Genomic DNA, 21,486 nt, shown 5'->3' on the forward strand with positions numbered 1-21,486 from the left:
TATTTTGAATTGGTTTTATTTAAATTTTACAGAAACCTGATTGAAGTTAAGTATGTAATCATAAGTCCAATAACAATTTCTACAAAAATGCACATACAAGGCCAGAATTCCTTAAAAGCAACTAATACCATATTTTTTGTTTTGCATAAAACATGCATTAATATCAACTGCCACATGTTGGCCAAAATCAGTCTCTACAATTAGAGACGGTCCAATACAGTCAATAAGAAAACTAGTTGTGAACAACAGGTAAAAAAAGAGGTTCTCTGGTTAATAAAAGAAGGAGCAGTACCTTTCATAAAACAAGCCCTTCAGCACTGGGTGGTTTGTACTATTGTGCTGCACAGTGACACATCACCTCTGAGACTCAGTCCTGAACTGTCATAGGAATAAGGAGCTTCTGGTGGTTAAGTCAGACATTCAGGAAGATATAAACTTTCAGAATATGATACTTAGTGCAATTTTGCAGAAGGGGTTCAAAACATCCTCAGACTTGAAACACTTGTCTGCAGACACCTTGAGTTTTTACTGAGCCCTCCTCAAAAGGCCACTCAGGGCAAACGTCTGTTGTCATAGGACCTTCGGCTCCACACACTGGTCTTCATGAGGATCTGTAGTTAGGAGGCTCAATGCCAAAGAACATGAGTTGTACCATTTCTCTGAGACCTTCATGTCTGTGGGCCTCCTTCACCTTTTCTAGGGATTGGTGGTTACTCCTGCATAAAACCACTGGGTACAAAGGGAATACTCACACACAAGTGTGGCCCCAAAGTCTAAGACACCTGCTAAGATACCTCAAAGTGTGTCATCTATTGTCAGGAAAAACTGTTCCTCCGGAGGAGGCAACTGAGGGCTCTATATTTATCAAAAGGTGTTTTCCGTATGGACTGAGGGCTATAAAGAAAGTTCTTACCAACTGAAAGGCCTTTCCCTCAAACACAGGGTTTTATACAACATTCTAAAGGAACTTCAAAAGAAGATCCCACAGTCAAGGGAAAGTGGCTGTTGATGTTATGCTTCAATACACAAACTCAGCACTCGTGTAGCCTAGGGCATTTTTGGAGTCTTCCACAGTCTGTCTCTTCCAAAACAGGGCAATCACCGCCCTGCTCACTGCAAGTCAGCCAATATCTTGTCTTCAGCACAGATTCAAGGGGAAAAATAACTTATTAGAGTTCTAATAACATTTTAATAACAGAACAATATCAAAATAGGTCCATTTTAATATATGCTTATGAATATCCCTGATAATATAAGGAAATCCAGAGGACTTTGTAAACCACCAAGATTTCACAGGGGTGATACCCGGTCATTTTCTAGGCAGCAAAAAGGGACCAGTGTACTGGTGACTTTCCCCATGAAGCCCTGTGAGCACTACAGCACTGAAATTCTAATATTTAAGTGCCAGTAGAATTGTGAAGGAAAATTTCACTTTATTAGTAAAATTAGTAACAAAGGTTTGCTTCCTCAACCCTGCCCTCACTTCATCTCCCTGCCTGAGACAGACATCCAAGCCAAAAGTTACCATCAGTCCTGGCAGCTCTGGAGGCTGGGCCCAGAGTAAACAAGTCCCAAGATCTTTTCGAGCCATGACCCAACCTCAGAAAACAGGGAGGTGGGGGAAAAGGCAGACCACACTTGAGGAAGCTTTGACCCAAGGCACCACGATCATGGGGTGAGGGACCTAGAGAGGTTCTGCTGACAGCAAGAGAACCTTCCATGCTGCCTGCAGAGGAGGTCCCAGAAGGCAACAACTCTGCAGCCAAGTGCACACAACTCAGGAGTGAAAGAACAAATCATTTAAAAACAAACCAATTGCTTCCTCAAAACCAAATCAAACTTCTTAAAACTTATACGCAGAAAACCCTGGGTATCCTGGGGCAAGAGAGCTGAAGTCTGTGGAATGAGCTGTATTTAGCTAAGTCATAAAGAAGGCTGCTGCCTGTGAAGTCAGCATAACCCTTGTGGCTACCGTAGTCAAGGAGGAAGGGAGCCTGAGGCGCAGGAGGCCTCTCCACAGAGGAGGATGGAAAGGGGACCAAGTATGAAGTAGGCCTCATTTATTCCTGGAGCAGTAAGTGGCATTTTCATTGGCCTGAATGAGAAAGCTCTGACTCCACTCTAGCTGCAATAATACTGCATTCCTTCCACTCTTCTTCTCTTTTTTGACTGAAATTCTTCAAAGAACTGCTGAATGTCCTCTCTCTTAACAACCTGTTAATGAAAAGTGAGGATTAAGAAAGAGGATTAAGAAATCACAGAACAGCAATAAAAGGTTATAACATTCACAAACAAGTGAAACATTGATAAGAATCACAAGCCAGGTACAGTGGTGCATGTCTATAATCCCAGCAACTCAGGAGATTGAAGCAGAATGATCACAAGTTGGAGGCCAGCCTCAGCAACTTGGAAAGAGCCCCTCTCAAAATAAAAAATAAAAGGGCTAGGGATGTAGCTAAGCGGTAAAGTTCCCCTGGGTTCAATCCCCAATACCAAAAGAAGAAAATTGCAGATACTCCTTGATTCATGATGGGGTTACATATGCATAAACCCATTGTAAGTTGAAAGTATCCTAAGATAAAAATGCAATTAATACATTAATGCTAAGTTGAGCCACTGTAAATCAGGGTCTCTACACTGAATGTGTAATTAGCTATACCAGCTACATTCTGAGGAAGAGTTCAACAAGGCCCCCCAGGCTGAGCTACTCAGGTCACACAGGGCACACAGCAGAAGGGTTCAAAGTTTAGCTTCCACCACCTGCCTCAGCTTCCCTGTATAAGATGAGAAAGAAACAGCACCTACCTAAGAAGGTCATCTGAAGGTCAAATAAACTATGATGCCTATAAAACCGGCCGGGCAGATAGTAAGTGCTATCAGAGATAAGCTATAAAGAAGTGGCAGAGCCAGCATCCAAACTAGGACCACAGCATACTCTCACCACCAAAGCTGTCCTTTAGAAATGACCTTCAGGGGCTAGGGTTGTGGCTCAGTGGCAGAGCGCTTGCCTAGCATGTGTGAGGCACTGGGCTTGATTCTCAGCACCACACACAAATAAATGAACAAAATAAAGGTTCATCAACATCTAAAAATTAAAAAAAAAAAAAAAAAAAAAGAAAAAAGAAAAAAGAAATATCCTTCAGCTCTGCAAATCACCCACAGAAAACAAAACTTAAGATCTGTGCTTTCTTTTTACCAATAGTGGAGAATATTTTAACAAAGAAAAAAACAAAACCCACACACACCAAAAAAACACTTTTCCCTATCAAGAATCTCAAATTAAAGATGTTTTGCTATATAAACAGAAAAATTATTGGGGTTTAAAAAAAGTTCAACAAACTAGAAGCACTACTTTTTGTAAATCCATTTTATGCAATAAAAATAAAAAATTTATCTCCTTAGTAGGAGATTTAGAGCATTATATAAAGATGCTTATAAAAGAAGCACTAAATAAATAAAAAAGCAAACTGGGACAACCCAGAGGTTCCTGCTCATCCCAAGAGGGAGTCTAGAGGCCAGATGATATGATGGAAAGCTGTCTAGGGATCACCATGAGACAAGTTTGTTCATTTATTTTTAATTACATTATTAGTGGGAAAGAAGGATGGTGAGGCAGGAAGAGCAAAGAAAAAAAGAAAATGTGAACAAAAGCAAACAACAGGGGAAAGAGAAAGAAGCAGCGGGAGGGGGTCAATCATACAAAATGTAAACCTTCTTCTGTTCCAGGGACAAGTTTGGCTGATCTGACTGAATGGAAATGCTGGCTTACAACTTTCTTGGGGTAGAATACTTATTAGTCCTTTAAATGAAAGACCTTTGTCAGTACTTGGCTACACACCAGTACTTGATACACCAGATTCATAACCACAAAAGGAAAACTGCTGACCCCTAAGAAATTGAGGGTTTAGAAAGCCAAACAGCCTGAGGTAAGTATAGCTCAAGGCTCTAATGGACTGAGCTAAATGGCTTGGGAAACTATATTTAAAAATGCTAGTAATAAATATAATACTTGGAAGTTTCAAAATGAAGGAACTGTGGGTCATAAACATTAAACAGTGGAAAGAAGAAGTAGCTCTGGTCTGCATACCATGGCAGGAGACCACAAAGCATCCCATTAGAGGGTGCAGTGTTTGGATTCTAGATGTCCTAAAATGGTCACAGCCAACAGAGTAGAAATGCTAACAAAGAAATATTGGGGTTTAACAGTAAATCATTTTACTGCTTTGTCTCAGAAAATCTGTAGTTCTAAGTGTTAAGTTTTACAGTCAGATACAAACATTAAATAAAACTCCACCATCATCAGAGAACATCTAGATCATACTAACATCATTTCCTGTGGTTGAAGACAACGATAGCAGTAATGACAACCTGAGACTTTCCCCATTCTTTGGTAAAGATATAGTTAGTAATGTCGAGAAATAATTGAAAAATCACATTTTTCTGTCTTCTAAAGTCATCACATCAGATTTAAAAAACTGAATAAAATGTTTTCAAATGTGAATGGGCAAAGATCACGTATCTCATTGTGATTCAGATCTGATAAAGTGCAGAGGTTACACAAGTGAGGTAGAGCCTCCACTGGAGTCATGAACAGTCTTAGTTATAGCAGGAAAGAAGCTGAAGTCACAACAACCAGAGGAGAGACTGTGCAATAGAGAAAACATAGAGTCCAAGAACTGTTCAGAAGTAAGCAACATTCATCAGACCCATGTCCCTGGCTACAGCAGAGCCACAGCTTAACTGTACAGAAGGACAACCTTCCAGAGAAAATTTAAATTTTGTTTTGCATTTGTCTGTGGAAGATAGGTGTCTGTCAGAAATGTATGAATAGTAGAGGACTGTAAAGTATTTCTAAGAAATTTTCTTCTCCAGTGGTAGAGTTCTACTCTAAACTATGGGTCTAGTTTTACTTTTTTGTGCTCAATCATTTTTCCCTCCCACGGACATGCGCTTCAGATAGGATCAGCAGTCAGTATCCCCTGATTCCTCCAGTGGCCTTCTCTGCTACAGCTACTTTCTCCAGACTCTGTGGGAAGGTTCCTGCCTCTCATTCCTTCAGCCATTAGGGGTTGGTAAGGACTCCAACAGGTCCCTTGGTATCTTGTTGCCCTTTACTGATTCCCCTTAAAGTCTGCCAACATCCCATAGTTTCTGCATTAAATTTTCAAGTACTCCATTTTTACTCCTCATTTTTTATCATAAAAAGGAAATAAATAGTGTAAAATATACACAATTATGATTAAAATTCCTTAAACTCAACATACCGTGCCTTCATCAGCAAATCTCTTCAGGTAATCTTTCAGTTCGGTCTTCAAGTCATTGTATTCTAAACCAAAACCACAAAAACATTTGAAATTTAGATAATTAGAAATTAGATAATTAAAAATTTATTTCCTTTTTAGCTGACCTCTTTTTTTTTTTTAACCTTTATTTTATTTATTTATTTATTTATTTTTTATGTGGTGCTGAGGATCAAACCCAGTGCCTCAGATGTGCTAGGCAGGCACTCTACTGCTGAGCTATAACCCCAGCCCAAACTACTTATTTTAAAAGATAACATTTATTTGTCACTGATGGTTGAGTATGTTAATAGTTTAAACCAAACTCTGAAATCTGCATATAAACTTACTCTGAATTTCATTATCAATATCATCATTCTTTTTTTTTTTTTTTTAGAGAGAAAGAGAGAGAGAGAGAGAGAATTTTTTAATATTTATTTTTTAGATTTCGGCGGACATAACATCTTTTTGTATGTGGTGCTGAGAATCGAACCCAGCGCCACGTGCATGCCAGGCGAGCGCGCTACTGCTTGAGACACATCCGCAGCCCTCAATATCATCATTCTGATATCTGGGATACTTTAACAACTACCACCAAACTCAAAAAAACCCATAAACAAAAACAAGAATAAAATAAATATCCACACTACCATAAAGGTCAGTTAAGATTTTTTTTGGGAGGGGGGGGCGGGGAGGCAGGCACTGGGGATTGAACCCAGGAAGCTTAACCACTGAGCCATATCCCCAGCCCTTTTTATGTTTTTTGTTTTTTTTTTCTTTCTTTCTTTGAGACAGAGTTTCACTAAGTTGCTTAGGGCCCTACTAAGTTGCTGATGCTGGCTTTGAACTCATGATCCTCCTGACTCAGTCTTCGGGCTGCTGGGATTAAAGGTGTACCACTGCTCCTGGCCAGTTAAGAATTTTTTTAAAAAGGATTTCCTATTTCTCTGAAATTCTAGTACTTGAAATAACTCTGGACTCATCAAACATTAAATTTTAAAACCCTGGGCTGGGGTTGTGGCTCAATGGTAGAGTGCTTGCCTAGCATGCATGAGGCACTGAGTTCAATTCTCAGCACCACGTATAAACAAATAAATAAATAAAAATTAATCAATAACTAATAAAAATTAAAAAAAAATTAAAATCCATTCACCAATTTAATAACAGTTTTTATTACATGCCAAGCACAAGGGCCACAAAAATCTTTTAAATGCAGCCACCATCATTGAAAACTTTTTTAGTCTAATAAAGGCAAAAGGAACTAATCAGTTACAAATAAAAGAAAGAAGTAATCAATGCTATAAAAGGGACCCAAAGGTGGGGCTGGAGTCGTGGCTCAGTGGTAGAGCACTTGCTGAGCATGTGTGAGGCACTGGGTTTGATCCCAGCACCACATTAAAAAAATTAAACAAAATAAAGGTATTGTGTCCATCTATAACTAAAAAGATATTTGAAAAAAACGGGGGTGGGGACACAAAGATGGTGGCATCCAACTGGAAACTGGCTGGGACAGAAACAAGGAAGTAAGTTGGGCATACGAGGAAGAGGCCAGTGGGAGGGGGGGACGTAAAAGCCTACAATTAAGGATTCAGAAACATTTTTCCTTCTAGTGGTTTCCTATGAACCTCTGAAGGAACCTCAAGAACTGACAAAAAATGATGACATACTTTGCTTTAAAAAAAAAAAATGACATAATGCTCAATGAAAATTATTTCAATTGGTGGAAAATTTTTCTATTCTGTATTCATACATCTACTCTTAATCAAAACAGTACACGTAGTAGTTTCTCAAACATGTAATTACTCTAATATGAAGCTCTGAATCAGTGGTCAGAGCAGTTGAATACTCAGCAATATTAAAATGAAGAAATTATAGCTAAGGCCTACTACACAACACAAAATTTTAATTTTCTTAGCTTTAAATTAGAAATATAATGGTTATCCTCTTTACACTTTTTTAAAAAATGTTTCTGTAGTTGTAGATGGATAGCATACCTTTATTTTATTTCCTTATTTTTGTATTTGGAGCTAAGAATTGAACCCAGTGCCTCACTCATGCTAGATAAGTCCTCTGCCACTGAGCCCCAGCCCCTATATATTTTTTAACATCATGAAAAAAAAAAAAACTTTTGAACTTTATAAATTTTATACATATAAACAGTATTTACCACAAATGAGTTCCACTTGTTGGACTCTGTTCATGCTGTTAAGGGTATCCATTAAAGGGTCCCTCCTATCAGTTGCCTGGTCAATCTTGCCTTTGTTTTCATAGGCCAAAACTGTGTCATATTCATCTGTCAGGAACAGGACATCTAGATCTCCATACATTTTCTTTAAAAAATAAAACCAGTTCTCCCATTAAAACTGTGTGTCATTTTCAGAAAGTCAATTTCATGAGAATTACTAAAAATGTATTTATTATTTTTAAATTAATGCCTAGAAAAATCTGAACCGCCCCCACTCTCTTTTTGGTACCAGGAATTGAACCCAGGGGTCCTTAAAACTAAGCCACATCCCCAGCCCTTTTTTATATTTTACTTAGAGACAGGTCTCACTGAGTGGCGTAGGGCCTCGCTAAATTGCTGAGGCTGGCTTTGTTTGAATTTACAATCTTCCTGCTTCAGCCTCCTGAGCTGCTGAGATTATAGGTGTGCACCACTGTACCTGGCAAATCTTAACACAGAGCTGCTTAAAGGATTTAAACTTTTTGCCTAAATCTTTTTCAGAAATCTCTCCACTTCCCAGGGGATGTTGTATATCATCTACGAAATTTTTATGTAGAAATTCCTGATTTATTACAACTTTCAAGCAATTTATGTTTCCAAGCAACTTTATTATATAAAAAAAGATATTAGCTATTTTCCACTAAAATTGAGGTAAGTAAATAAAAAGTACTGCATAATTATTATTTTTCCTACAAGGATTCAGACAAGTATGATTTTATAAATTTACTTAACAGAAATAAAAACTGAAAGTCTTCTATATTCCTACAATTCCATAAAAACATATTTCGGCACACAAAACATATAAACATTAAATTTAATCAAATACTCACCATACAGTCTTGGCAGGTGCACAACTTGCTACGCCAGTTCAAAGGCCAATAGGTGGCAGCATCTCTCTTTATAAACTGCTTAGCTTTAAGCTCCTGAAGTTTGCAGCCAGATTGTGATTCTGAGTTGAGGCTTTGATTCTTAACCACTGTCTAAAATAAAACTGAGTTTTGAAGTATTTATCATAGTTTTCATAGTTTCTATTTTTGTAGAAGGATTTCTTTAGGCAAAGAAATCCAAAGCTATAGAGCTTACAGAATTAATGTTGTCTAAATTTTATTTTTTATGGCTTGTACTTCATACATTACCTGGAGATCACATTCAGAAGTAGAGCTGGTACATGGTTCATTTTTCTGCTCTGCCTTAGGATCTTTGACAGCATCCTTTCCAGGTTCTGGAACCTCCTCTTTGAGGGTACTATCTTGGTGATCTCCATTTCCAGGTTTGATAACTTCCTGATCACCTACTCGATCAACATTTAGCATTAAACCATCATCCTCAGCAGATATTTTACTTACTGTGGATTCAATGAGAAAAATTAATAAATAAAAACCATATACACCCCACAGACCTATCAGACAATGGAAGTCACTGAATCTGATTTAAAAATATTTTAGAATCTGGAAAAGAAGAACATTCAATCTTAGTCTCTGGAATAGCAAGAAAGGAAACACCAAACTTCTTTAGATTACACTTACCTAATCCAAATAATTTAAGCACTCAATGTGCAAAGAAGAAAAGAATATGCTAAAAATGTTAAAGAGAGATGGGACAATTCAAGAAATGAAGCAGTGCGGGGGGGGGGGGGGGGGGGCTGGGGCATAGCTCAATGGTACAACACTTGCCTAGCATGTGTGAGGCACTCGGTTCAATTATCAGTACCACATATAAATAAAATAAAGACCCATTGACAACTAAAAAAAAAAAAAAACACAAAAAAAAAGAGAAAGAAATGAAGGAGTACGAAGAGATTTAACTGCAAATACAAATAGAAGAAGGGTAGTTTTAGTAAAAACATCAGTTTTTCTCTAATGTGAGGAGGAAATAAAAAGAACAGGTATAAAGCAGAAATACTATGCAGGAGAGAAGAGAAATGGTGAGGAATTCATGAGGATGATGGCATTTCAATTTAAAAGCACATGAAGTCATAAAGAAATGGAGAGAGAAGGGGAAAATTAAGAAAACCTCATGAATGAGAAATACAGAGAGGGCCCCTGTCTGAGGAATGTGAGAGACATATTCAGAAAGGGCATAAAAGAAAGAGGGAGCATGAAGTTTAAGAACTTAGAGGCAAATCAAAAACATAGGATGAGATTTTAGATGTAGCTATGCTGCTTGTGGATTGTATGGTAAAATAGTCCTCAAAGGTGAGAAGGGCAAGAAATTAAGAGGCTGGAGCAGCAAACACTATGAAGAATTGCCATCTTAAAGAAAAAGGGGTGGGGATGTGCTTTGGTGATGGAGCACTTGCCTAGCATGCACAAGGCTGTGGGTTTAATCCCCAGCTCCACATAAATAAATAAAGTTCATTATCAATAAGATATTTAACACCCTAACACCATTCATTGCTGATGTGACTCGATATCTTAGTCTATAACAAAAGTACTAGATAACAAACTGTATTATCATCTGCTTTGGTCTGAATGTTCATCTTTCCAAAATCCGCATGTTAAAATCTAATCTCTAATGCAATATTAAGAGGCAGAAGCCAGGCATGGTGGCACATGCCTGTAATCCCAGTGACTTGGGAGGGTAAAGCAGAAGGATCACTAGTTTGAGGCTAGCCTCAGCATTTTATTGCGATTCTGTCCAAAAATTAAAAATAAAAAATTTAAAAAGAGGCAAAGCCTTCATAAGACAATTATGTCAGGAGGTATGGAGTTGGCACCCTTAAAAAGATGCCTAAGATATTCTCGTTTTTCTTCAATCATATAAATCTTTTACTGTGTGCCTTTCCCACTATGCGAGGAAATAAGCACACACCAAACACCAAATCTCTGGCACTTTGATCTTGACTCACCTGTATCCAGAACTGTGAGCAATAAATTTCTATTGCTGATAAGTTACCTAGTCTACTGTATTTGTTATAATATCCCAAAAGGACTAAGACATCACCCCTACCCAACCAATAGCATGTCTGACATTTAATGATATATTTTAGTTCTATTTTTTAAAAGTCCATTCAAAATCTGCCTCCTTAATTTTTTCCAATTCTAATCTCATGCATAGGTGCAACATACCATCTAGGTTCACTTGTTCGTGGTAGTCTCCCAACCAATCTACAAGGATTTTATGGAGAAGAATCATATCTTATACTGTTTTCTGTACTTCAGTGTCCAAAATAGTTACTAAAAATTCTGGACTGAACATACACATTTCACAAGCACAAGTTTTGTGTCATACCAGTTTCACAAAGACACCTACCTGCCAACTGTGCAGCATAAGCCCACAGGAAAGAACAACGTTTCATACAAGCCTGGCACACCATCTCTTGGAAATCCCCACTCTCAGGGGGAATGGCACCAAGATGCTGCAGATACACAAAACAAAATATTTTCCTTGTGATCGAACTACCTAAAATGCCCATCATTTTATAAACAAATATTGCAATAGCACACTCACCATATCTCTGTAAGCTTATTTTTAAAAGAGTAATTGTAATGTAAAATAAAACAATTTGAAAGGAAAAGCCTCTAACATTTTGTGGAGATAATGCCTTTAAAAGGTGAAAATTTTCCTTACCCTTCCATGAAACCAGTCTTCACAGACTACACACTGGATCATCTCATCTGGAACCTAATACAAAAAAATAGTTTGCTTGTTAATGATTATCCTGAATTCTGGGACATGGAAGTAAATCTGGCACACAGCAAATTAAAAATTAAATAATTCTGGGGACTGAGGATGTGGCTCAGTGGTAAAATGCTTGCTTAGCCTGCACCAGTCCTGAACTCCATCCCCAGTACTGCAGAGAAAAAAATCTCCACCAACTCTGTGAGACCCCTATCTATGTAATAGTAGCCAGCAGACAAGTAAATTCATTATATATGAGCTGATGTTGCAAAGGATTACACTGAGATATGTGAGATATTTTTTGAAAATGTATAAAATTATCAAAGCTCTTTCACATGAACTACTTTAATATAGGATTCTCATTAAACTTTATAAATTGAAGGGCATTCTCCTTTTATATATAAACCTGTGAATTGACCAAAGTAGAATATGACAACTGGGACTTTTTGCCACAATATGCTATCAAGGAAACTGGAAAGTAAATGTCACAATCTTTGGTAATACCGACAACTTCTCTATTTGAATAAATTAAATGGCTGCATTAGGAAAATTATATACCAAAGGGCAGACTATTTGGAGGATGAGTTTCCTTTTATTCCCAGACTTTCATATTTACTAATTAACTTCCTAATTTTTAGTTACTAAAAATTCTGGACTGACCATACACATTTTTGTTTTGTCCTTTTACCGTGGTTTTCTTAAAGAAGGAAAAGCAACTGCATGTCTGCACATGCACACACACATACATAAAATCAACAAAGCAATTTTTTTTTGCCTGCTTATTCATCATCTTGTCTTTTGATTCAACAGTGTTATAAGTAACACTTTACCCCATACCTCAAAATATCTAGTTTTAAGGTTTTAATTTTATTAACTCAAACTCAAAAATATCTTTAATTTCTTCCTCTATTTTGATTCAATAATTAATATTCTTTTTTTTTTTTTTCTTTTAAAGATACTGGGGATTGAACTCAGGGACACTCAACCGCAGAGCCACATCCACAGCCCTATTTTGTATTTTATTTAGAGACAGGGTCTTACTGAGTTGCTTAGCACCTCACTTTTGCTGAGGCTGGCTTTGAACTTGTGATCCTCCCGTCTTAGCCTCCAGAGCTGCTGGGATTACAAGTGTGTGCCACTGCACCTGGCTTAATATTTTAAGATAATTAAAATGCAAGGAAGGAGGCAGAAAGCCATTTCTCTAACGATAAAAAGCACTCCGTCAAATCAGCCAATACACAAAACAAAAAACACAACCCAATCAAAATGTGGGCTAAAGTTATGAAAGGACAATTCAAAAGATTATTACAAATGTCCAGTAAAATCATGAAAAGATGCATAACCTCACTCATAATCAGGGAAAGAAAAAATTTCGAAAGACACTATTCTTCCTTTATTAGTATGTCAAAATTTAAAGAACTGGTAATAAAATAGGATCAATTAGAGTGCTGGGAGAAAAAATGCTATCATATATCATTGGTGGCTGAACCATTTTACCAGATGTGATCACAATTTTAAATACAAAAACCCTTTGACTAATCAAGCCTATTTCTACATATCCATTCCATATAAATACCTGAAGGAGCATACTCAGATACATTACTGTGTAAGGATGTTCACTGTAGCCTTCTTAGTAATAGTGAAAAATTAGACAACACCATTCTGCTATAGAAGAACAGTTGGGTTAATTAACAGATTAACTAACTTATTTCAAACCATGGGATACACTGCAAATGAGGGAAATTTGTATTGCTTAACATGTCTATGATATACTAAAAAGTTGCAGAAGTGAATATACAGAATTTTTTTTTTGGAGGGGGGGGCTGGGATTGAACCTAGGTACTCTTTATCACTGAGCTACATCCCTAGCCCACTTAAAAAATTTTTGAGACGAAGTCTTGCTAAGTTGCTTAGGGCCTCGCTAAGATGCTGAGGTTGGCACTTGTAATTCTTCTGCCTCATCTTCCCAAGTTGCTGGGATTATAGGCATGTGAGGCAGAATTTTCACTTTTGTTAAAAGGAAACTACACATTGAAACACAAACTCATTTGAACACTTTCATGTGTACAGAAAAAGACTTGAACATATATATATACACTAAAGTGTTAACAGGTTATGCCTTGGAGGTGAAAAGCACAGGAATACAGTTTGTACACATTTCTTTCCTTTAAGGAAGGCAAGAAGTTGAAGATCATTTCCCAGTAAGTGTTGGGGAAGGGATCAACCAGCAGGAAAGGGAGAGAAAGGGAATAAATTCTGGACTTCAGAGAGTCCCCTCCAATATTTCATAATCATGATATAACAATGAGAATAATATTTGAGAGCAGTACCAGTTACAGATCCAATCCACATTCATAAAAACAGATAAATCAGAATCCTTGAGCATCCTAAAATGCCTCCTACAGGGTTCTAGAGCCCCAGATATGACACGAGGATAAGGAATTAAGGCTAGAGATGATACAATCCCAGGTTTTAACCTCCAATTTTCTTACCTCATCTTCAGGATCAGGATATGGTCTCTTGCAAATGCAGTATAATCCAAAAAAGTTGTCATTGTACTTATTACAAGAATTTACCTTTGCTTTGTCCTGAAAGATAATATTAATATTAATTTCAGTATACAGTATGACTTAATTTTAAGGATAATTTCATGCATCATAAAATTTATGCATTCGATAAATTTCTGCATTAAATATCTTTCTCCTAGAAGCTAGTCTTAAACTTTCAAAGTCTGAAGAAAATTCACTCCTACTAGAGATACTATTTCCCAGATCTGGGAAAAAAATAAATTTTTTTTGTATCCTTTCTGTAGCAATTGGGGAAATTGTTTTCAATAAAATGAAGACAAAAGTTATTCACAAATATAATTATCAACCTGTGTGAACCACCATTGCCTAGAATTTCAGTGTACTTCTTTAAGCACAGTTGTGAATAGCCAATAGCTAACTGACAGGCAAAGAGGACTGGGGTTGTGGCTTAGTAGTAGAGCACTTGCCTGGCATGTATGTGGCCCTGGCTTGAATCCTCAGAATCACAGCTAAATAAACAAATAAAATCAAAACTCTACTGGACACTAAAAAATATTAAGAGGCAAAGAAATTGCCTAGAACTAACCTACAAAGGAATGTGAAAAACATGACAGTTTGGGCAATTATGATGGAATAAGTCACATTCCCTACATTTTATTTACCTCTATTATTTCACTAAAAGTTATGATTTTAGTATAGTATTTATTAGCCAAAGTTCAGTGAAAAGTGCTATGTGGACCTAGCCCCCATTATTACCATTTGATTTATTCAGTTTAAAAGTTATATTCTTTGCTTCAAAAGCCTCAGAGGATAAGCATAACCAACAAAACAAACATGCAGAATTGACATTGTTAAAATGTTCATACCATCAAAAGCAAAATACAAATTCAATGCAATCCTCATAAAAATACTAATGACATTCTTCACAGAACTAGAAAATATGGAAGAATAAAAGACCCAGAATATCCAAAGCAATCTTAAGGCAAAAAAAAACCACGTCAGGCATCACAATACCTTACTTCAAATTATTCTACAGAGCAATAGCAACAAAAGCTGCAATAGCAACAACAATAGCATAGAAACAGACACACAGCCAATGGTACAGAAGAGAATACACAGGGCAAACCCACACATCTACCCTCATCTGATCCTTGACAAAGGTGCCAAAAACACACAATGGAGAAAAGACAGCCTTTTAAACAATTGAGGCTGGGAAAACTGATTATCCATATGTAGAAGAATGAAAATAGACACTTATGTCTTAACCTGCATAAAAATCAACTCAAAATGGATGAAAGACCTAGGAATTAGACCAGAAACTATGCAACTCCTAGAAGAAAACATAGGGTCAACACTCCAGCTTTTAGTCACAGGCAATGACTTTCTCAAAAGGACCCCTCTAAAGCTCTGGAAATAAGGCCAAGAGTTAATAAATGGGACAGCATTAAATTAAAAAGCTTCTGGTACAGCAAAGGAGATAATCAGAAATGTGAAAACTCACAGGAAAAAAATCTTTGCCAGCTACTCTTCTGACAGAGGATTAATATCTAGAATATATAAAGAGCTAAAGAAACTTTACATAAAAAAAAATCAAATAACCCAATTAATAAATTGTCAAATAAACAGACACTTCTCAAAAAAAAAAGCAAAAGAAAAAGAAATACAAATAGCTAACAATATATGAAAAAATGTTCAACATTATTAGCAATTAGGGAAATGCAAATCAAAACTACATTGAGATTTCATCCCATACCAGTCAAAATGGCAGTCATCAAGAATAATAAATGCAATAATAATAAATGCTGGAGAGGATGTAGAAGAAAAGGAACACTTTTACACCATTGATGGAACTATAAATTAGTACAACCAATATGCAAATCAGTATGAGGATGCCTCAAAAGAGTAGGCATGGAATGACCACATGACCCAGCTATACCATGTGTCAGTATTTTTGGTACTGGGGATTAAACTCAGGGCACTCAACCAGTGAGCCACATCCTTAACCCTATTTTTTATTTTATTTAGAGATAGGGTATTGCTGAGTTGCTTAATGCCTCTCTTTTTTGCCAAGGCTGCCTCTGAACTTGCAATCCTCCTGCTTCAGCCTCCCAAACCACCAGGATTACAGGCATGCACTACCTCAACTGGCTCACTTCTCAGTATTTACTCTGAAGAATTGAAGCCATCTTACTGCAGTGATATACACATACGATACAGCACAATTCACAACGTCCAAACTATGAAACCAGACTAGGTGACCACCAATGGATGAATAGATAAAGAAACTGTGGTACACATACACAATGGAGTTTTACTCAGCCATAAATAAAAATGAAATTATGTCATTTGCAGGAAAATGGATGGAACTAGAGACCACCATGTTAAACATGTAAGTCAAACTCAGGTTAAAGGGGTATGTTTTCTTTCACATGTATAAGCTAGAGGGAAAACAAAAGGTGGGGGTGGATTTCCTAAAAATCAAAGGGAGATCAAAAACAAAAAGGGACCAAAGGGTGGAAGACAGGGAAGGAGGGGAGAAATGCAGGGCAATGATATTGTCCATATTATATTGTTATATTGTGTGCATGTCCAAATATGTAACAATAAATCCCACCAATATGTACAACTATAATGCACCAATAAAAAGATGTGGAAAATAAATAAACCTGAGTCACTATACAAAAAATTTCCCTAAGGCTAGGGATATAGCTCAGTTGGTAGAGTGCTTGCTTTGCATGAACAAGGCCTTGGGTTCAATTTCCAACACCACACACACACACACACACACACACACACACAAAATTTCCCTACAGAATGTTATATCAATTATAGTCTATATTATAGTCTCTGAACAGGCAATTTTTTCTAACAAAGTAAGAAATGAAATATACATTTGGTTTTTACCCACTCTGGTAAATATTGACCTCAGTTCCTTTAAATGCATTTGTATGTAGTTAGGTTGCTTACTTACAGGAAATAATTTGCATTCCAAATTTTTAAACTTGCTGTTTCCACAATCGCAACGAAAATTTCTGGAAAAAAGAAGGAAAAGCAAATTTTATTTTTCTTTTAAGACTAATGAAGTATTCCTTAAACTCGAATTGTAGCCTTTTGACTCATTTTAACCCTTTAAACTCATTTCTAGGATCTAAAAAATGACTTGATTGCTGAACATGTATCTGATTTGGAACTTCCCCAAGCATATAACAATAAAAGGATTTATAATTCTAAAATTACTATTATAAAGACAACTGGGTGTAGTCCCAGTTACTAGGAAGGCTGAGGCAGGACTGACAGAGCCAAGGAGTTTGGGACCATCCCTGAAAATACAGCAATATCTCATCTCAAAACAAAATGAAAAAGACAAATATTTATGTGGGGTGTGCACGCACGCACGCACACGCACACACACACACAAATAATGTCAGAAAAGGATGAGTAATTTGATTTCGTACCATAATTATATTTTAAAGGTCCTATAGAAAAACCATTCTCTTCCACTTATGTAAAACAATTACATTAAATTTCAACAGTGAAGAATTACTTTGAATGAAAAAGCAAAGTTAAGAAAAACTGTATCTGGTAAATAATCTAAATACTCAGAAAACTTTCAGCATTCTGTTTACCTTTTTGTGTACAGCTCAAATAGTTTATGACTACCATGACATTCATAACTGCAAGCTAGACAAATTCCTGCTGGTTCTTCTCCCTCTGGGGTACAGGTACTACAGGCATAGAGTGCCTGTCTCTTTACTGAGCCCTAAAAGACAGCCCAAAACAGAAGAGAATAAGTTAATGAAACAGCACAGTTCATTAATACTAAGATCTCAGAAATAATTAAAATCGGAATGTTTGTGGTCAAGATCTTCCTGTAAAAAACACTGAGACTACTTAAAATTTTTATACAACAGGGTACCAAAATGCTGCTGCATTTCATATATATATATATATATATATATATGCTAATTTTGTTTTCATACAGTTTTATCTTCAAGAGATAAGAAGCTGAAATTTGCCAATCAGCTGTGAATAAATTGGTCTGCTTAATCAGTTTAACATATGAAGATGCAGGTAAAGGTGTGCAGGTCTATGTATGCAATATCACACTTTAATTTTGGGGAAATGTGTGAAATTCCATCAAAGAGAAAAGAATCCCCCCTTTGATGCATGCTGAAGTATTTAGAAGTGCAGTGTCACGACATGTGCAGCTGATTTTCAAGTGACTCAAAAAAAGCATATTATATATAAAGGAGAAAGATAAACATGATAAAATGTTAAAAAGTGAATACATGTAAAAGGCATGCAGGTGTTCATAGTACTATTCTTTTATCTTTTCTATAACTTAAAAATGTTCCAAAACAAAAAACTGAAGGAAAAACAGCAAAACTTTGGAAATCTTGCTAAGGGTTACCCTCCTCTAAGAAGAAGGGAGACATACAAGGGGGCTCTGGGATGCCAGTAATATTCTATTTCTTGCTCTGGGTGGTGGGTGGGTACATGCATGTGTTGACTTTTTTCAAAACCTATACATATGATTCATGCAAATATCCATGTTTAACTACAATACGAAAATTTTACGGATGTCCATTTGATAAAACTGACTACATTTCAAAAATAGCTTATATATAGATTGTGGACCTTTTTTTTTTTTTTAATCAAGGAAAAAGTTGTTTTATTAGTGGCCAAAGATTTTATATACCAGCCAACATCTGGGACTATCTCTGCATACCAGGTGTATTCAACAATCTAGCCATTTACAGTGTAAACTCAACCTGGCCAATGATGACAACTGTCAAATTATGACTTCAGTCTATATTACAAAATAACTGCAAGTCTCTCCCCTCATTCCCCCATGTTCCTCTAAACTCAGGCCTAAATAATCCTTCTCCTACCAATTTTTAATCCTTGCTCTTTTTCTTCCTACTCACCCTTCTTCGTTTTTTGTACCTAAAAATAAGGATGAGTCATAAACACTACATCACACCCCCTCAAACTCTTGTACACAACATCTTCCAAACGTTTCTCTCCTCCCCTCCCCTCCCTTGTTAGGGCCACCTGCTTTTCTGGTTCTGGTCTGTTTCCAGTGGGAGGAAAGTGAGACTGCAGACAGGGAATAGGGTGCTTGCTTTGTTTCTCGAAAAAAGAAAAAAAGGAAAGGAAGAAAGAAAAGAAAGTACTAGTAAGCTCTTAAACTATCGCAGTGCAGTCAATGAGCGCATCCCACACAGGGAGATTTTCAAATGCAGGATTCGCTCTCTCTACTTTGAACCTCCCCTTCGACCCCTAATAAGCCAACACTCTACGGATGGGAAAAGTAGGAGAAAGATGTGTGGATTTGAGAGGTCGTGCGTACGGTTTCGTGAAGAGCACCAAGGCCAGCAAGGAGGGACTGGAGAGGAAGGACAGAGCAGCCGCTCGAGCGCCGAAGCCGGACGGGGAAGACAGAAGTTGGAAGGCCCTGCTGAGGAAAGGGGCCCAGGGAAGGCTGAGGATAGAAGGGCAGCCTGGGCTGTGAAGCTCAAGACGAATGGCGGCCCGGACCAGCGCAGAGGGGTCGACCGCGGCAAGGGGGGGGGGGGGGAAGAGAAAACGCCGCCGGAGAGAGAAGGTTCAGCGGGAGCCGCGGGTGAAGACGGGGCCCGGGCTGAGAGCCCACCTGCGAGTAGGAGCACTTCTCGGAGTCGCTGCCGCCCAGGACGGCGCACGCCTCGTTCTCCAGCTCCTCGTCCTCCTCAAGTACGTCGACCAGCGACACCACAGGCTCCAGCTCCGACTGCCGTCCAGCGTTCCCCTCAGCACCAGCCATCCTCAACTGTCACCCGGGGTCCCAGCTCGGCCCTGGCGGAGGCGGGAAAAGCGGCCGCGAGGGGCGTAGCGGAGGAGGCGGGGCCTGAGTGTCAGGAACCAATCCCAAAGAAGGAAGGCGAAGGAAGTGGGAGGAGCAGTTTCCGACAAACGGAAGTCATTCCTCTAGCGGCTCCCGCCCGCGCGGGGCCGCGGGCTGGTTTCCGCTTCCGGGCGGCGCTTTTCTGTGGCGCGTTCTTAAAGCTCAGCGGTCGCCATGGAGCTTTCGGGAGAGTACGTTGGCCCCGACGGGGAGCAGCAGCGACTGCGGGTACTCTGTGACGGGACCGGAGACGCCGACTCTCTTCAGAACCTGTTGTCGGGTGTGACCCAGATGAAGGAGCTGGTATCCGACTTCTTTGGTCCCTTGGTACAGCAGGAAGCGCAGGGCCGCGTGGCCCCAGACGATACGTTGGACGGTGAGCTCTGAGAAGGTGCTGGAGCCACAGGAGGGCGGGGCGGGGACCCGGGAACGTCGGCTGGGGCCGCCCTGTGAGTGGCGGAGTTGTGGAAAGTGAGTCTGGGCGGGCGGGAAGTTGCTTCTGAAAGTGTGGGCACTCGCTGCCCAGTGTGTCCAAGCCGTTTCTGCCCCAGCGTTTTCCCGACTGTTCATTTATATCGCAAAAACCGTGCTGAACGCCCACTGCTCTGTGCCCAGCAGGGTGGGTCTGGGCTGAGGTCCGGAAAGAATGAGGTGAATACGACTCAGTTCCTGCCCTTGGGAATCAGTGGGATGAGGCAGGCTGACACGGTCGTGAACGAGTGAAAAATTGTGACTCTGGGACCCTCTAACTCCTGCAAGCCGAGAGATCCAAGCAAGGCGTCCCTAGAGTGGCCACGACTTATGAGCTGGGTGTTGGAAACGACAATGGAGTTTGCCAGGTGTGAAATTACAGACGTGTCTGAAAGTGCAATTTATTACAGTAGGAGCAGGTTCCGACGAGTGGGGCCGATTTCATTTTAACCAGTCTTCAACCTCAGAAACTCCTTTCCTATATACCAGTTTCATAGGTGATATTTTGAAAGCAGAACCATGAACTTTTAACTGTGTTCATTTAAAAGAAAGAAATCTTAAATGAGAATACAAAAAAAGATCATTCCATTTTTGACTGTCCTGAGTTATTAAAGACAAACAAAATACCTAAGAACTAGATATTTACTCTTCTCATAGAAGAAATTGAACTGTACTTTTCCTTTCCATTTTGTTTCCATCTTGATGATGTGGATGCTGGCTGTTAAAAAGAGCAATAAAAAGTGTCTAGGATGTGAACAACTTGTACATTGTTGGTGGAACTATAAAATGATGTTTCCACCTACAACAGTTTGGCAGTTCCTCAAAAACTAAAAAGTTAACATGTGAACCAGTAGTGTCACTGTTAGTCCTCCTAAGAGAACTGGAAACATGTTTAAACAAAAACTCACTCAGAATCTTAGCAGCATTATTTATAGTAGCTAAAAAATGAAAACAACACAGATGTCCCTGAATCCATTAGTGCAGAAGCAAAATGTGGTTATTTGGCATTTTTTTTTTTTTTAAAAAGTAGTATTGATACATGCTACAACAGGAATGAATCTTGAAGACAATAAATCAAAATCAGACACAAAAGGCCACATATTGTATGATTCCATTTATAGGAAATGTCCAGAGTAGGAAAATCCATAGAGAAGGTGGATTAGTAGTTGCATGGGTTGAGTGGAATGAAAAGTGACTGCTAATGAATATAGAGTTCCTTTTGGGGATGATGGCAGTATTCCAGAATTAGCGATGTTAATTTCAAGTGAATGTACTGGAAACCCCAGAATCATTCACTTTAAAAAAGAGCCAGCTGGGCGTGGTAGTTCAGACCTGTAATACCAGTGGCTCCGGAGGCTGAGGCAGGAGTTCAAAGCCAGCCTCAGCAATTTAGCAAGGCCCTAAACTCAGTGAGACCCTGATTCTAAATTGAAAAATACAAAAAGGGCTGGGGATGTGGCTCAGTGGATAAGTGCC

The 21,486-nt window shown here is 38.5% G+C and overlaps 3 protein-coding genes across 4 annotated transcripts in view; 2 read left to right on the plus strand and 1 right to left on the minus strand.

Moving 5' to 3' along the window:
- Ubr7 (ubiquitin protein ligase E3 component n-recognin 7) lies at positions 1 to 19,696 on the minus strand. Of its 2 annotated transcripts, none has more exons than XM_046440602.2 (11): positions 19,309 to 19,696; positions 17,279 to 17,412; positions 16,624 to 16,684; positions 13,617 to 13,712; positions 11,074 to 11,127; positions 10,756 to 10,861; positions 8,640 to 8,794; positions 8,334 to 8,483; positions 7,447 to 7,609; positions 5,265 to 5,326; positions 1 to 2,214 (listed from the first exon to the last, which is right to left on the minus strand). In XM_046440602.2, exons 1-11 carry the CDS (start codon positions 19,456 to 19,458, stop codon positions 2,122 to 2,124), a joined length of 1,224 nt encoding a protein of 407 aa, XP_046296558.1. In that variant the 5' UTR covers positions 19,459 to 19,696; the 3' UTR covers positions 1 to 2,121. The 2 variants fall into 2 exon arrangements, with proteins under 2 accessions (XP_046296558.1, XP_046296557.1); XM_046440601.2 differs by having other exon boundaries at positions 8,640 to 8,848.
- The window catches only part of Gon7 (GON7 subunit of KEOPS complex), a 3,063-nt gene continuing 1,222 nt past the window's right edge, over positions 19,646 to 21,486 (plus strand). The window contains exon 1 of the mRNA XM_046440608.1: positions 19,646 to 19,915. Within this exon, the coding sequence (XP_046296564.1) occupies positions 19,714 to 19,915 (202 nt within the window). The 5' untranslated portion in view covers positions 19,646 to 19,713. The remainder of the gene's footprint in view (positions 19,916 to 21,486) is intronic.
- The window catches only part of Moap1 (modulator of apoptosis 1), a 15,457-nt gene continuing 13,755 nt past the window's right edge, over positions 19,785 to 21,486 (plus strand). The window contains exon 1 of the mRNA XM_058577689.1: positions 19,785 to 19,915. The gene's annotated coding sequence lies outside the window, so the exon portion shown is untranslated. The remainder of the gene's footprint in view (positions 19,916 to 21,486) is intronic.

Source organism: Marmota monax, unplaced genomic scaffold, assembly GCF_021218885.2.
Source record: "Marmota monax isolate L192 unplaced genomic scaffold, Marmota_monax_Labrador192_F-V1.1 WCK01_AAM20220418_F8-fsc00017, whole genome shotgun sequence".
Lineage (NCBI taxonomy): Eukaryota > Metazoa > Chordata > Mammalia > Rodentia > Sciuridae > Marmota > Marmota monax.

Coding starts and splice junctions, on each gene's coding strand:
- Ubr7 (XM_046440601.2), bottom strand. CDS start 19,458: ATGGCTGGTGCTGAGGGGAACGCTGGACGGCAGTCGGAGCTGGAGCCT. Junction 13,713..16,623: donor TGGAATGCAAATTATTTCCT/GTAAGTAAGCAA, acceptor ATTATCTTTCAG/GACAAAGCAAAGGTAAATTC. Junction 11,128..13,616: donor ATCCTGATCCTGAAGATGAG/GTAAGAAAATTG, acceptor TTTTTGTATTAG/GTTCCAGATGAGATGATCCA.